The sequence below is a fragment of the Aythya ferina genome (assembly GCF_964211825.1).
Source record: "Aythya ferina genome assembly, chromosome: 2".
Lineage (NCBI taxonomy): Eukaryota > Metazoa > Chordata > Aves > Anseriformes > Anatidae > Aythya > Aythya ferina.
In genome coordinates this window covers 137,925,967-137,942,365 of record NC_140297.1, presented here as the reverse complement: position 1 = coordinate 137,942,365, position 16,399 = coordinate 137,925,967, and the positions used below count along the sequence as shown (strand labels likewise).

The following is a 16,399-nucleotide window of genomic DNA, read 5'->3' as shown; positions in this document are numbered from 1 at the left end:
TTTTGAGGAAACACCCTTTATTGTAGAGAAGTTTGTATACACAGATGCGATGTATTTACAACCAGCTTTTCTCAAACAGATGACTATTTAAAATCCTTCACAAATCTGTCAAGAATGAAAGAAAACGAAGCTCAGAAGCCCCACCAGCCCAACCCCCTAAATTCAGATTAATTCCCAAAGACAACTGCAATGAGATCATTATACATGGAGTTATTCTGAAGGAAGCAGTAGGACTGTGACAGGGATCAATGGATGGACTTCAGGGTTGGTTCAGTCAAAAGCATTGCTTAGTTTGATCTCAGAGTGAATGAACCACAAAGTAAGATGCCAAGAGGCAGATTGGGACCTGCTTTTTCCAGGGGTGTGGAAAAGACAGGCAGAAAGAGCGTGTTACCCTTCCTTCCATGGCCTCTGCAAGGACAGGTCACGGTGAGAACCTCTGTGAAAAGAAGTTGTCGGTCCCGTGTTCCCCTGAAAAGGTCTTTTCCAGAAAAAGGCAGGAAAAGCTCCACTCTTCTTCGGTCTGCAGGATAGAGCCAATGCACTGCAGGTGAGAACAGGCATCCTCCCTGGGAAGGGTGTGGGCTCAAGTGCCAGCTAGCCACAGGAGGGATGGCCCCTTGGGTGCTTCTGGTGCCCCTCCGAACCATCCCTCAGCTCTGCACTGCAATTTTCCTCTGTGCAGTGGCATCAGCCTTGCTTCAGCCTACTTAATCACCCCAAATGCAGAGGAGGCACCACGGGGGGGGGAGCAGTGAGAGGTAGAGATAGACATTATATTTCCTTGTCCTTTTCAGTAAAAGTAGAATCTTCATCAGCAACAAAAAGTTACGTGTGCAGGAGGCACTTCTCTGGGGAAGAAAAAAAAAAATACCTCACGCAAGCATTCGTGGATGGATGAGTCCCATGAGGAAGATTCTCAGCATAACCAGTTTGGTTATAAAAGGAATCTGAAATCCTCACGCTGACGTATACGAAACACGCTAAAGGTATCTGCTAATGCTCCAGGAAGGTGCATGCATAAGTTTCCCACAGGCTGGGAACATATATCTTGGAATCTGCATAATTTACTTCACACCCAGCAAAACACTGCGATATTTACAGGCACATTCCAATGGGAAAACATTTGCATATCGAGTGTGAAAGATGCAGCTTTGCCACCTAACCATGGGACTTTAAAAACAGGCAGTTTTTGACCTCAAAATGCTACTTGAGAAGTTTCTGGAGAGGAAAACGGCGTACGGGCAGGAAAAGAAAATTACCAGAAGTTGGTAAGAAGTTGTTGTTTTGGGTGTTTTTTTGACCATTAGAATGGTTACAGGCTGGGACTGAGTCCTTGTAGACCACAGGTTCTGGCTTGTTACACATCACAGAGTGCTTTTGTCCACTCTGAATTTCCATACTTATTTTTCCCCATTAAATTGGTTTCTCACTAGCCAGGTTGATGAGAATAGTACATAACTTTCATCCTTCTTGCAATCATCACTTTTCATATGAGTAAGCATGCTTACTCATAGATTTTCGCAGAACAGGAATGAAGCTGAATGTCACTTCTTGGACTTGGTCTGTATTCTGAAGGTTAAAGTGGGCATCTGAGAAACACATTTGTAATGCTTTGGAAGTTTTATAAATTAAAAAAAAAAAAAGGGCATCACACTCTGAACATGATTGAGAATGCCAAGTTCTCCATCCTGTAGCACTGCATGTCAGGCGTGGTGGACAAAGCTACTCAGCAACTACTGTAACCTTATCGCTACCCAGAATTGTTCTGAAACTAGTTCAGCACACTACTGTAGTTGCAGCAAATTATTAAAACTATCTACAGAATTTTAATCATACAATTTAGGTTTCAGTATGTCAGCAAAACAGCAACATATAACCCATAGAGGTTATATCCTGGAAGTGAAATTATCAAACTATTGCTCCAGTGTCTGAAAAGTAAAGCTATCCTCCCTAGGTACACAGCACGCTCTCACTTATGCTGACACGTAAGGTGGTGGTGGATCTTTAGCAGCTCCATTCACAGGATCATCATATGGTGGCAACAGCACCTGCAGGAAAGAGAAAAAAAAAAAAAAGAAAAAACAAGGTTATATTTTCTAAAAAGAAGCCAGCTGATAAAAATTACAAGGAAAAAAAAATGGAAAAAAAGGCCTTGTGCTAAAAAATAACAAAATAGAGCCATCAGGAGCTGATTAGTTAGAAAATGAAACAGTATTAGTTTAAAGTTCCTCCTTTTCAATTTATGTGTCGGTTTTCATAATGAAGGAAAATATTTCTTCTCAATCTTATTGACTCCAGTGGCAGCATGATTTCAGCCAAAGGCCACTGATTGCTGGTACCTGAATTTCTTCAATCTGACGGTGACAGTAGATGCTTATTCCACAGCTGTCTCTGTCTACAGTGCTTAAACCATGTCTCCTGGAGGAGTGCTCAGGCTGCTAAACCAGAGTGAGGAATGTCCCCCAAACCTCTCTTTCTGAGATCTCACTGGAAGAAGTTGGGGTAGGCGGAAGGAAAGAAAATTGAGAACAAATTACCAACGTCTAAATAAATCTCCAGTTTTGTGCTTTAGGGGCTCTCAGCTGTGAGAGGGAAGACATACATTACCATAAACTCTTCAGTAAATACTTAAACATCTGATAGAAATTAGGACAGCTTTAATCATATATCATCCCCATTCATGGGAGGCCTGACAGCTTCCTAGGGCATGGGAGGTGCAAGTTTAGGCCACACAGGGCAGAGGGATTTGAACCAAAGTTTCTACTTCTGTAAACCAGCATGCTAGCTACCATGCCATTTTTTAAAGTCACCAGCACTGACATTAAGTAGCTTGCATGTGAAAAGGTGAAAGAGCACTTGGTCTGTGAATCCCAGCAGGGACTGAGAGTGAAATGGATGTCTAAATGAAAAATGAGTGTGCATTCCCTAAAATCTATCAATAGCATGTAAAAATATCAGCTGTGGTGCATTGGCAGAGGTACTTTATGCAGCTGAAAATCAATTATTCACAATGGAATTTCCAGCTATATCAGCATCACTTCTTGGTCATTAAAGGGCACATGAAGCTGAATGTCTAAACGTGTACAGGGAAAACCCTGACACCATTAAAATTGATGGGAGTTTTGCCATGAGAGGATTTCACCAGTTTTTAAAGAAGTTGATAATATATTTCCTGTGAAGAAACATCCATGTTCATCTATTTTGGACCTCAGCCACAACATAATACAGTCAGTGGCAATCTTTCTATAGATTTAAATAGGCTTTGGATCAGTCCTTTGTAGGATGGTTCCAAGGGTGATTCACATTGTCCTTATGTGAGTTTACAAACATGCACTGTGTGTTCAAGTATATTTGTGCACATGTTTGTTGGATTACAAAACAGATACCTTCGCATCTTCAGCCCTTAATCAAAAAAGTTTCATCATTTAGAAAAGGAAATTGTTGGAGTTGTTGCTCCTTATGAACACCATATGTTTGAGCTTGTAAATGTAATATATGATGCATACATCCATGACAAAATCAAAAAAGCTCTGTCTTAGAAAGCATTTAATAAGCATTTAATAAATGGTGTCAACAATTAAACAACTTAAGGCAGAATACTTATATCTTGAAATCAGTACAGCTTATAGAACTTCATATAAATGTTGTGATAACAAAAAATCATAAATATTAGTTACAATGTAACCTCAGTAAATCACTTTGCTAGAACATTTAAACTGTGAAGAACATTAAAACTGAGATCCTATCCTTGGTGCTGGTCATCAGTTTAAGAATTTTCTAGGATCCCTAGTAAAATCCTCGTGTTTCTGAAAAAAAACACTAGTTTCTCAAACATACTGAAACACATTCATTAGTTGTATATAAAACAATATAATTAGTAATTAAATCTAATCCACCGATAATCTAAAATGAATTAAGTTCACTTTGTGATGATTTAGCTTTCTTTTCACATTCTCGTAATGCTCAGCTCCAAACTGTTGTCTATTTCTTTCAGGTTTAGAGTCCATTTCATCAGGCATAATGTGAAATGACAGCAGACTCAATCCAAAAAGCTGTCCATTTCCCAAGTCCACCAGTTGATTAATAAAGAACAGTGTGCTCTGATCCTCTCTCTTTTAGATCAACGAATCCTAAAACTACTGTGGTTACATCAATCTTACTACTTCAGCACTGTGGTTACTGTCATTTGCAACAGGTCTCCTGAAGGATTTGCTGATACGAGTGAGCTTCTTGGCTGCCTTCACTTGTGTGAAACGAAATCCTTCAGGTAGGAGAAGAGCCTCCTCGTGAGGCTCTGGGGAGGTGAATGCTCTGCTTTGCTCCATGGACCCCAAAATTACCAAGTCAGTGACCCCAAGGAGCCTCAGAAAATGCTTTCTGACCTCCCAACAGTTCCACAAGAAGAAAGGGAAGATAGGAACGCCTAGAGGAGACATATTGTAAAAGTCATTGATGATATGCTAAGGCATACGGACTTCTGTTGGAAAATTCAAGGTGTATGAGGTATGAATTGGAGAGATCACCAAAGAGGTCCATAAGTTTCACAATAAATTATCTATGGTAGAAGGCTAAAGAGTGTTTTCAAATTTCTGTAAGGTCTAGGGTCACTTTATTGCTGTCAAGGGTTATTATTGCTGGTGAATAGTTCCATCAGTGATGAGTTTACAGGCTTATTCCCAACTCATTTTTGTGTTTAAATATTGGAGTACCCTCATCATCCATTTCCTTGACAGGAACAGAATTGTGAGCTGTAAAAAACAATGAGTGCAGAATAAGCAGTATTCAAAATTACTACTTTTGCTTAGCAGTGTTTGAGTTAGACAAAGAAAATATGGACTGGTTATCTTTCAGTCAATGTGTGTTTTTTTTACTGTTACTTAATCAGTTGTCAACTGTAAGTATAAATAGTCATCATTCAGCTTCCAAGACAATTTTAATAACTCTTAAAACACTATAATTACAAATCTTGCAACTCTGCCTGTAAGAGCACGTTTTCATTGTTTTTGACAGGAAGAGTTTCAGGCCATTACTTCCCTTACAATTTTTTCTGTCCTTTCAGTTAAGTATATTTTGGACAAAGGGAAAAAGATAAGAGCTGAATTATCTCAGCTTTTAACTGTTTACTGTTAAAACAGTTAACCACCTACAAAAATCTCAAGAAAAAGAGAATTCCATTAGAATTTTTATGGATGAATTTACACCAAAGTGGCTGAGATGAAAATCTGGATGATGGTATTTTTCTCATCTATCGTCTTAATTTTAAATCTCAACATGGTTTAATGGAAGCAGATAAGTTCCTTGGACATAAAACTGCTTAATTATTCTGGAAAAACATTAAGTTCTCTAGAGACTTAAAATGGAAACCAGTCACTGAGCCAAAGGGTGAATTCAGAAGCTGGAAAAGTAGACAGAAACTCACTACTCACTTTTATCTGAGAACCTAAATAGAATGGATGCAGTCTAGAATAATTACTGAATGTCAAAAATATTTCAGGTCCATGGTATCCTCAAGGCAGAATATGCACTAAAACAACTGAAGCATTTTGCTTCCTGGGCACTACATTAGAGCATTTCCTTGTTTGTTTGTTGTGAATTGAGAAAAATGCACGTTTGTTCCCCTGGATGCTCTGGGACTAATGCTCACAGAGCGTTTGAGATTGTCACTTGAAAGTTATTATAAAGAGTAAAGATAAAGGGCCCCCATTTTATGGAACCCAGTGATTTCTGTGAAGCAAAATTCTGGGGTTTTATGGCTAGACCAGCTAGCACGTTTGGAAGATTAGGGTCCAGTCCTACAGGATGCCTAAAATCCAAAGGACAGAAGTACCTAAATTCTTTCACAATCCTTATAATGGTATCTAAAAACCATGAATGATTGTAATATCATCCTTTAATACGCATCAAAAAAAAAGAGCTGACATTACTTGCTGTTTGTATAATTAGTGATAAAAAGCATTGCCCAGAGACTGTGAGATCAGTAGTCTAGGGGCTCCCAAACCAAGACAGTTCAAACCCAAAGTGCCCATCTCTTGTATGAATGCCTCAGACAGAAGGTTATCAGGTAGGCTGGAAGGCCATTTTCCACCCTTCTGTTGTCATAGCAAGGCCAAGTGTGCAATAATCCATCGGGAAGGAAAGAAAATAAGAGAAAGTGTGGCTTCGTAACCTCACAGTTAGTGCTTAAGTGGGACAGAGAGTCCTGGATGCTGGGCTTTGCTCCCAATACCATTTAATCATTTTGTGATAAGCAGTCTTGTATAATCCACAGAAATAATCCAGAACTGACCCATAAGAAATCCTGGTCCTGACTTAGCTGGTGTCATCCAACTTATTTGGATAATTGTATTACATAAGCTTCTCTCTATTTTAAAGTGCAAGATAAAGAATGACCTTCTCTGGAAGAAATAATTACCATATAAGTTTCCCACTGGCTATAACATATTCAGTTAGTATAAGCATATGTCATTTCTTATTTTTTACATCCTGGTTAATCTGTTTTTGAGTGGAATTTCATACAGTTATTGCTTAGAAATATGCCTAAAAAGAAACACAGGCAAATACTTGTATATTCAAATAGTTCAGAATTAATCTTGGCCCAAAGTGTTTTTTTTTTTTTTTTTTTTCCCTTGGGGGGGGGTAGGGAATTGCATCATTTCAATAATCCTTCTATATTTTTCCAGCTGTTTCCCCATTTAGCTGAATTTCTAGTAGAATTTTTTCTTTCTTCAGGATATGTGCAAGTTCTCTCATATTGCTACATGTATTCCTGTTTGAACTCGAGATCTTAGATATGTTTGGTGTCTAGTACATTTCTACAGGACAAAATGTACTTAGTCCTGTGTGAGTAAACTTTAATATTTGATGAATTGATTATTTCTGCATTCTTGAGGATCTGACCCATAACTCACTGAACTTAACAGCAGTCTTGCTGGGTCTTCAGAGGGAGCTTTGAATAACATTTTCCCACAGCCATTTGTACTCTTCACTGAGTGGAATCATACAATTGTCACAAAACAGCTTCTGGTTTGAACAATATTTTGGCTGGCAGCAGCTATGTGAGGCTTTTGTGAGTTCCCATGGCAAAATACCTTGTTGATGTCTTGTTAGAAACAAACATTGTTAGAGACAGCTCTGAAACACTTCATTTTTATGACAATTCCTAGCACAGAAATGTACTTGATAATGCCCAAAAAAGCTATAGATTAAAAATGTCTATGGTAAGTGCTGATGGTGGTAGTCAGCATTCAAGATGTTCTCTCAAACTTCAGCTTGGAGATGCATCAGCCCTTCAATCTCCTGTCTGTAAAGTCAGGATTATAAATTACAGAATAGATTTGGAAAAAAATAAAAAGGAAAAAAAAAAAGTCCTATGCATCAATCACGTTGGATAAAAAAATTGTAAAAAACCAAACCAAACCAAACCAAACCAAAACGAAACAAAAAAAAAACAACACAGATTTACTGTAAAATAATTTAAATTCAGTTTTTTATGTATGAAATACAGAGGAGCAAGCTGCTGCCTAGTATTTGAGAACTCTTCAGCCATGAACAGCTTCTTGAAGTGAGAGGCTTGTTCTGGGATCAGCCTTATGAATGCTCTGTACTTCAACTGTGCTGTGAAACACAGTGTATCACTTCATGAATTTGGGAGGAATACGTGCTTGAACTCTAGCACTTCATAAACAAGCGATCATCTTCCAGCTCTCTATAACCTGGGTGAGCATTTCCATGGTGCAGCAACTTCCAGCTTTACTGTGAGAGTTTGTGAAGCAATGTGAACACGTTGCAGAGGGTCCCAGCAAACACCACCTGAGAGTTTTTTCAATAAAAACTCCAGACGTTCATGCCAAATGACTTCACACTACATCAATACACAATATATAAAGAGGGACAGATGACAATGGTTGAGTAGGATTAGGGTCATCACTACTGCAATTCAGTCCTGGTCCTGTCTCTGACATTTTGAGTTTTAGCAATTTGTTTGACTTGGTTGCAGAAGGATTTCACATTTGTAAAACAGGCACATTATTTGAAACATCCTGAAAAGTGTTCCAGACCTAAAGACAGATTTAAAACTCTCTTGGGTGAAACTTGCATATGACTGTATGAAACATGGACTAAATTGTGGAAATACTTACAAACGAAATGTATATTTGCTAGATATTTGACCTATGCCTAGAAATGTTTACCCCACACTCTCCACCACAGCTATGTGTGCAGCACTTCTCAGTCTCCTGCAGAAGTGACATTTGCATCCCAGACACCCAGACCATTAACAAGAATCCCTACAGGAGGCCCATGCAGATACACAGAGAGGAAAAAGAGGGCAAAAGGAGATTTTCTGTCACGCAGCCGATGTACAGAGTGTCAATGGGTACAGGCCTTTCTCTCTGTTTACTTAAAAAGGGAGGGAGAGTAACCACAAAGTGATGGAGAGTATGGCAGAGCCAAGGCAGGATTCACCAGAGTGTTGTTGGACCAAGTCATGGGTAAAAGTGCTGAACCACAGGAATTTCCTCGTCCGGGAACTTCTGCCCAACATGCAGCACCGGTGTGCTGACGGGAGGAGTGCTGGCACAGCTGCGGGCTGAAATAAAGAGTTACTGAAGGTCTTCCCTACTGTGGCTAGCCTTTTTTTTTTCCACTTCCTTTCCAAATTCAGGATAAAATTTCTCCTCGATGTCGCACAGGGCTGATGCATCAGGTTCAGGGACAGCTTGATTGCAATATGAAGCCTCCAGCCACACAAGCCTAGTTGCAAAAATCCTCTGCTCTGGGTTCCTTTCATCTCAGTAATCCCAGCGTGAGACCCAGCACCTACTTGTACCGACGGAGGCACGGCATTGATGAATGTACAGGTGTTACTGTTCTGTGGTCCACAGTGGGTTTCACGGTGTGCAATCACATTGTCTAACTCCATGCTCACGTCTCTGCTCTCCTGTCATTCACCCGGCCAAGGGGAGAGGGATTTCCTTCCACAGCTGCGGTGCCGTGAGAAGCCATTAACCGCAACCTAAACCACGTTCAGCTGCAGTGGAGTGAGCAGACAGCCTACAAACAGCTCTGAAGGGAAGGCTGCTGACATGACCTGTCCGGTTCAAGATAATCCCAACAGCCCTCTCCTCGTGTTGGAGACAAATATTATGAAGGTCACCTGGGGAAAGCAGATTCTGCATTTCCTATCGCTTCACTCTGCACACAGAAAAGGATGAGAACGATTCTCTCTTTGCAATGTTTTCCTGTCAAATTGGTAATGTGTGCTTTTTGTTTGTCTCCTTGCTTTGTTTTTGAGTATGACAGAAGAAAATGTAAAATTAAAACGAGGTAACATGAGCTTTTAGGGTGATTATTAGCATACCTAGCAGATTGGGGTGAAAATATAACTGGATGGACAATTTGGCCTGGAGGAACAATGGATTACACACACTGAGATTGTCAAGAGAGAGAGATTGACTGAATCAGGAAGTATTAAAACTAAATCCGCTAAGAATTCAGGGAAAAGCCTTTTAACCCATGAGCATGAAAACACACTTTACACTGACTGTATGAAAAGACTGGCAGCCTTCTGGTGAAGAGCTTTTTCCTCAGAGTGGAGAACCAGGAAAAATATGGGTAATTCTAAGGCAAGAAACAGTTATTAAAAGTTTCATACAGGGTAAGCACTGGAGAAAGAAGTAGGGCTTAGCATTTTTAGCTGCAGCTGTGCATGTACATGTACGGACAGCTCTGCTGGATGAGGTGAGAGGTCCATGCAGACCGCAGCGATTAGTGGTGGATATTGAAGGAAGAGAAGTGCAAGAGGTAACAGTAAAAGAAATGAAGACGGAGCAGTGCAGGCATATATGGACAGGTCTTGGCTGGCAAGGTCAAGATCAGGCAAGTTAGAGAAGCAGGAGGGGTGCTGAGGAGGGAGCTGACCTCCACCTGAATGAAGCTTTCTCCATGCTCAAGAGAGGACCAGGCACTTTCTCCCACTTGACCCGTGTTAGCTGTGTTCTTCCAGATGAGATCAACAGCCCTGTGGAAGCAATTCTTTTTCTCTGCTGCTTAGAAGTATCTGCTTTCAAGGTGCCTGTTTACAGTGTAAATGGCTGCCCTGGTCACATGAGTGCAATCAAAGGAACTGTTTTTAAAAAAGTTACGAGAGCTATGTTTACAAAAAAGCTTCCCATCTGCCTTCTTCTCCTTCCCCTATCCCCAGTTTAAAAAGCCCTGGATATAGGGCCAGAGCTTTATGTCAGAGCCAAATAATATTTAATATCAAATAGGAAATGTTTTTCTTTGCTTTATTTACAGCTGCATTTGCTTGAAAAGTTTGCCCCAAACGTGCTAGTTAATTACGATTTGTTTAAGCATTTCATGATTCGTTATTTGTTAAATAAATCCCAGGAAACCTTCCTCTCGACATGGACGGGAAGTTTGTATGTTTATATGTGTGCATTTCCATTAGAAACCACACTAGAATGATTACAGATGGACTAACTGGAAGCAGAATAGCTCTGAGATAGTTCATAATTCCATTCAGACAAAAAGTAGGCCTCAATGCTGAAAAATCATCTGTACAGAGTTAGAGTTGGTATGTTGTTTTGTGTTTTGTTTTTTTTTTTTTTTTTTTTTTTTTTTTTTCTTTTCCCAAAACTGCTTATTTACTCCAAGCCACCAGCTCTCTAAGACACTGTTTTGCTACTTTACATGAGTTTATGGATTTTGGTAATGAAGCAGCACAATGTTTCCAGCGCTACAGATAGATGAATAAATGTATATATTACTAGGACACAGCAAAATTTAGGGACAGATTGTGATTGCTCTTGCGTGGGAAGAAAATTGGATTGAGGAAACTATTGTCTTTTTTTTATCGTGTGCAACCTCATAAAAGTCATCCAGAATAATGGTGTAATTACCCTCCCCATTCAAAGGCACGGAGTGATAGTTCACCTCAGGCCACAAAAGCCTTTCCTACACATTGGCCAGCCCTCTTCTGCTGCACCTCCTGCCGTGCATCATGATCTTGTGCGGACAGAGCACATCCTTCTTGCTTTCAAAATGAGCATTTGCTGGATGAATATATGATTCCTAAGGGGTACTGGACTGCATGTCACCAGTACTGATGACTTGGAGAAGCATATTACAACTCTGTGTACCAAATGGTTGGTGTGTTGTCCTGGGTGCAGAGGCTGTGAGAGCACACTAATCTTTTGATGGACTTTTTAATTACTAACATGCATCTCCAACCTTGTCTCCTCTTATGAGTACATTTTGCTGCCACTCAAGAGTTAAAAAGATGGGAACCTATAAATAGCTCACACAGGGCAGCCAAATTGTTTAATAGGCATGGTGATCTTGTGGGAGATATTCTTGCATTACAGATACTGCTGGAAAGGCTTCCATTTTATCTCCATCTCACCAGGTGGACCATTTTTCCCTCCCTATCTGCCTAGGGACGTGGGGTGATTGAACACTGGTCTTTGGCACCAAAACAGAGAGATGGGCCAATTGTAAAATTTGGGGTAGAAATCTCATCATAACATCTGGGGGCAGTAAGACATGGGACTTTGAGATGCCTACTTCTGTCTTCCACAATTATTTTTCACTAATTACTATTTTTATTAAAATATATATATATATTTATATATTGCACAGTGCATGTAGGCACTTCCTAGTGAAAGATGAATGTTTCCCTTGTTTATAACAGAATTATTGTAATGCTGTGTTAAAACTACAAAGCACTGGTGTCATGAAAGGTGATGAACTGACAGCTTGAGGGAAAAGCTGTATGTTTATGTGGAAATCTGTTAATGTTAGTAAATCACATTTGTAAAGCACCTGTCAAACAGAAGCTCTCATGATTTTTTTCACATCTAAATTTGGCACACGACTGACAGCTCAGCCTTGTTCTTTCCAGAGTTAAGGAGGGTTTGTCACGGAGTTCAATTAAAGCAGACCTTGCTTTTCTCACTGCTCGTAAGACAAAGGACTGAGACTGTAAGCGCTGTGCAGCCCAGGGCAGGCTGCAGTGGAGGAAGTCCTACGTCCATAAAGAGTCCTGAGGGAGGCTTGGGAAGAAAGCAGTTGCTCTACTGGAAGCTATCGTCTTTACGGAAAACGAAGGCAGACTGGAAGAACGGTCCAGAAATCACCAAAAGCTAACAACTGCAGGAAGTCAGCCTTCTGGATTGTTGTCACACCCTCGGCAAAACAGCCGCAGCTGCGTGTACTCCTCCGTGATACGATGCTGAGCGTCGCCTCAGCGCAATCTCTAGGAGAACAATGCCACCTACTGAACTGCTGGCGACGGCAGCTCCCTCCCACCCAAGTTTCAGAGGATGTTATTTCTGTATCTACATAGCTTAGGGTGATGGGTGAGTTTTGGCACAGAGGCTCGGGGCTAAAATATCTGGGACATGCAAAGAGTTGCTCCTCCACTTGGCTATGACCTGACTCGCACTGTGCAAGGGGGTGTGATGCAAAGGCTGAACTAGCTTTAAAGATGAAAGGCAGCTTAGCAGAGGAGCAGGGCTTCCAGCATGGGCCAGTTCTGTGGCTGGAGAGCCACAACATGTCTAACCGCTGCCAGGGCTTGGCATCTCGCATCCTGCTGCACTTTCCGGTCTGAACAATACTGCTGGGGTGGATTCAGGCTTCCCCCTGCTTCATCGCACAGTGTAACTACAACTCGAGCCTGTCCTGGAAAACTCACACAAGGCTCAGCTTGTACACCCGTATATCCTTGGCAATAAGGATTTAAGCTGTCATCGGCTTTAGCCGCACTGATACATATCCTCAGAATTATACCTAGGACGTCAACTCATTTTTTCAAGCCCACAAAACAGCAGCCGCCAGATGGTAATGAATTGAGCCTGTTAGGAAAAAAAAGGGTCTGTAAAGAAACTCTGCAACTTTATAAACACTCTGTATTTTTTCCTACATTGCAACACTCCTAATTAGTAAATTGAAAAAGATTTGAAAGATTCAAATTACACATCTCTATGTTATGTCTTTTCAAATTTAATTATGAACAGTGAAAACAGATTTATCTCTTTCTGTATCAAACTTCTTACTGATTTTCATGTGTTAGAGTAATTCCAGTATTTGAGTTGCAAACAGCTCTAGATATCTATTTATTTATTTACTTTTAAATTACACTGGGGAAAATAGATAAACATGTGTTTTTATTTGTAATTCGATTTCTAAGTAAATGTAAATGTAAATGTAAGTGTAAGTGTAATGACTGTAATGACAATTGAAAATGTTCTGTAAGCCTTATTTTTAATCTTTAAAGGGCATTTGCCCCAAAATTGACACCACTAATAGCCTGTCTGAGCAGCACAGCTGGCTTCTAACATCAGCCAGTAAGTAATAGGTGAGACCTGTAACAAAAAGTGTGATTAGCAAGTAGCCCTAAGAAACAGAGCAAGCAGGCAGCATGAAGCAATTTTGACCTCAGGGAATGCTGGAATTTAAGAGAAAATCCTTGCATAAACAAGGAAGCAGTGGAAGAAAGAGCTGCGTATAGATGATATGAAGATGTGAAAGGCTGAAAAAAAAAAAAGCAACACAATCTCCTCATTAAGATTAAAGGACAACTGACAAAGGATGAGACTTCAGGTAGAAAGTGAAGTGCTGGAGCAGCTGTATAGATGTTTGTTGGCAGAAGCAGACTGTTAGGATACTTTCCTGCAATTCGGAATCAATTAGAAGAGGAAGCGCACGCACACATGAGAGAGACGTGAATGCTGGCATCCACGTGGGACTTGAGCCCTTTGAAGATTCTCTGATTAAAGACTTTGCTGTGGGAACTCACAATTCGAGTGTATAAGAGCCATTCTGAAGAGAAACAGATCCAGCCCTTAAATGATATTTCCAGATCTCATGCCGACTATTACACGTAGCTAATTACCACCTTTATTTCAAGTGCTTGGTAGTTCTGTTTATATACTGTGTGTTTTTTTCCTGCATCTGCTTCTTCTTCCTCTTCTCTGCCTCCTGCTTTCCCTCTTGCAGGCTTTAGCAGACAGTTTCCACCAGGGAAGGTGGGAGCTCCTCTGCCTGCACACAGCTGAAGGCTCCAAGAAGGGCTCAGAGAGTGAGTCACGGCAGCAGTATTCATTTGTGGTGTGTGCTCACTTCAAAGTATGCTCATGGTTACTACTCAGTGGAAAAAGATGCCTCTGATGTAGTGGCCCAGCCATAACGGTATGCATACGAACCACCATGCAAGACCAACTCCTTGGCGAGCATTGCCAAGTTTCTAGGAATTTTATGCCGCGTTATGGAAAATACCTTTAAAGCAGGAATTTTCTCAAAGGTACCTTGAACTCAGACACGTACTCTCTCAAAACTGGCTCAGTATTTGGAAATAACAGGTCCCAAAGAGCCTATCAGAAACAAGAACTCTTGGGCACAGTTTGTCTGCCTCTGGGCTCCACCTCACACTTCTGTCTGTTTAATTGGAAAGAGTCTAAGGATCCTTCTCTCCTTCTGTACACAAACTAATCACCTTCCACACATGCAGAATAAGACAGTAACACAAAGAATGGCTCTTCCAACCTCACCAAAGAATATTCCTGCCTCTGCTCAGAGGAATCATCCAGCAGGAATGAAAGACCTAACTCTGCACTTCTCAAATGGGTCCCTGTTGCTCTGGGAAAGGGAGAACAAACAAAAGAATAGTGTTGGCAGATTAATTTCAGACTACTTGGTTGACGTCATGTCCACAAAAGGAATGTATCTGTGCTGAAGACAAAACCAAAAATGAATAAGTTACCAAGTAACTTATTAACTGTTACAGATAAACGTATGTCAGATAGGATCCTTAAAGCAATTTGATAAAGTACATAAGAATCTAAATCCCAATTTGAGGAGAGATTTACGGCTTTATATTTTATCCTCGCCGGCAGCATGACCAGATTGGCTTCCACTGATTGGCTATGGTGAGTGTTAAAAATAAAATAATGAAATTCACCAGTTGTCCAAGAGCACAAAGGAGCCATTCCTCCTATGGAGAACAAAATGTCTAACTTTGGGTAATCCTCCACACTCATAACTTGGCAGTTTTTCCAATTTGGACAGTCATTTCCATGGCACTGCAGTCACAGTTTAAATCAGTGTAGAAAACTGATCTTCATCCATGGAGTGCTTGAAGCAGTTGGCAGGAAAAAGCAATCCCAGATTGGGAAAGTAGAAAAAGCAACCTTCAGGTTATTATGGTTCGTTGCGTGGGAGCCACCTTACTGCCATGCCAAAATCTCTTACAGTACTGGAATAAAGCTTAGGGGGGTGAGATGATAACATATTCTCGAGCAACCCTGAGGCTTCTGTGACTAAGGTACACAGCTGGATCTCCAGGTCCTGCCATTACCAACCCCAGGCACATAACAGGGTCATGTCTTCCCTTTGGCTGGGGTCCTGGCTGTTCCCCAGCCCGGCACCAGCTGGTGCCCCCACCCCATAACACACACTGTTCATGGAGCCAAGCTGGGTACACAGCTCTGGTGTTGAACTTAGAAGGCCACAGAAGGAGGATGTCTAACCTCACAGGGGTAATGTGAGCATCCCATTTACAGCCAGCAGCAGGGAAGAATGCTTGTTTGTTCCAGATGGCACGCTTGCAAAAATTACGGCTTAAACCACTTACACTGAGTGACAAAAATCAGATTATCTGGGAGCTAATAACTATAGCTATCAGGTTACTTACAGTTCAGATCTATGAGTGTTATTTATAAGAAACAGTTTGATCAGGGAGAACTAACTGGAAATTCCTGCACTGTGAATTTTCCCACCAAATTAGTCCACACTGAAGTTATTCTTATGTTTTTTAGTGGAGCGAGAATTGGACAATAAGTAGGAAGAGAGGGAGACAACTGAATATTTTAAAAAATAAAGTATTTCTGCAGTGGGGATCTCTGGAGGATTGTCAGAGAAGAAGGTACAGCATATGCATGGTAGTATTGGTGACCAGGACTGGCAGAGCACTTCTGTGTGAGGGCAGACAAGCCAAAAGCTTGTCTCTTGGAAGGTAACACCTGTAGCTTTCCACCATAAGGCCAGCCAAGAAGATGAAGGAGTATTGCTGTTGAGACCTATTCACTCTCAACATGAATTCAGATTCTTGATGGGCTTGCTCTTAGATAGAAATGGAGTAACTCATTGTGAGACCCACCAAGGACTTCCAAACGCACAGAGTCAAGGAGCAAGTAAGTAACAAGAAACAAGCCCTCGCTACTGTGCTTAAGGAATTGTCCATTCTTCTAACCACTTTTGGATGCGATATGCAGGTGTGCTTATGTGTTTTGCCACTGGTAAATTAAGAAATGCAGTAAAACAAAAGATAATCCGGTTATTATTTTCAGAACAACTTGCTGGATTGGAGAGCCACTTAAATAAAATCACAGATTCT

The 16,399-nt window shown here is 40.8% G+C and overlaps 1 protein-coding gene across 1 annotated transcript in view; it reads right to left on the bottom strand.

Annotated features, from left to right (window-relative positions):
- LAPTM4B (lysosomal protein transmembrane 4 beta) overlaps positions 1 to 16,399 on the bottom strand; it is a 60,730-nt gene continuing 44,331 nt past the window's right edge. The window contains exon 7 of the mRNA XM_084507630.1: positions 1 to 2,051. Coding sequence (XP_084363756.1) covers positions 1,977 to 2,051 — 75 coding nt within the window. The 3' untranslated portion in view covers positions 1 to 1,976. The remainder of the gene's footprint in view (positions 2,052 to 16,399) is intronic.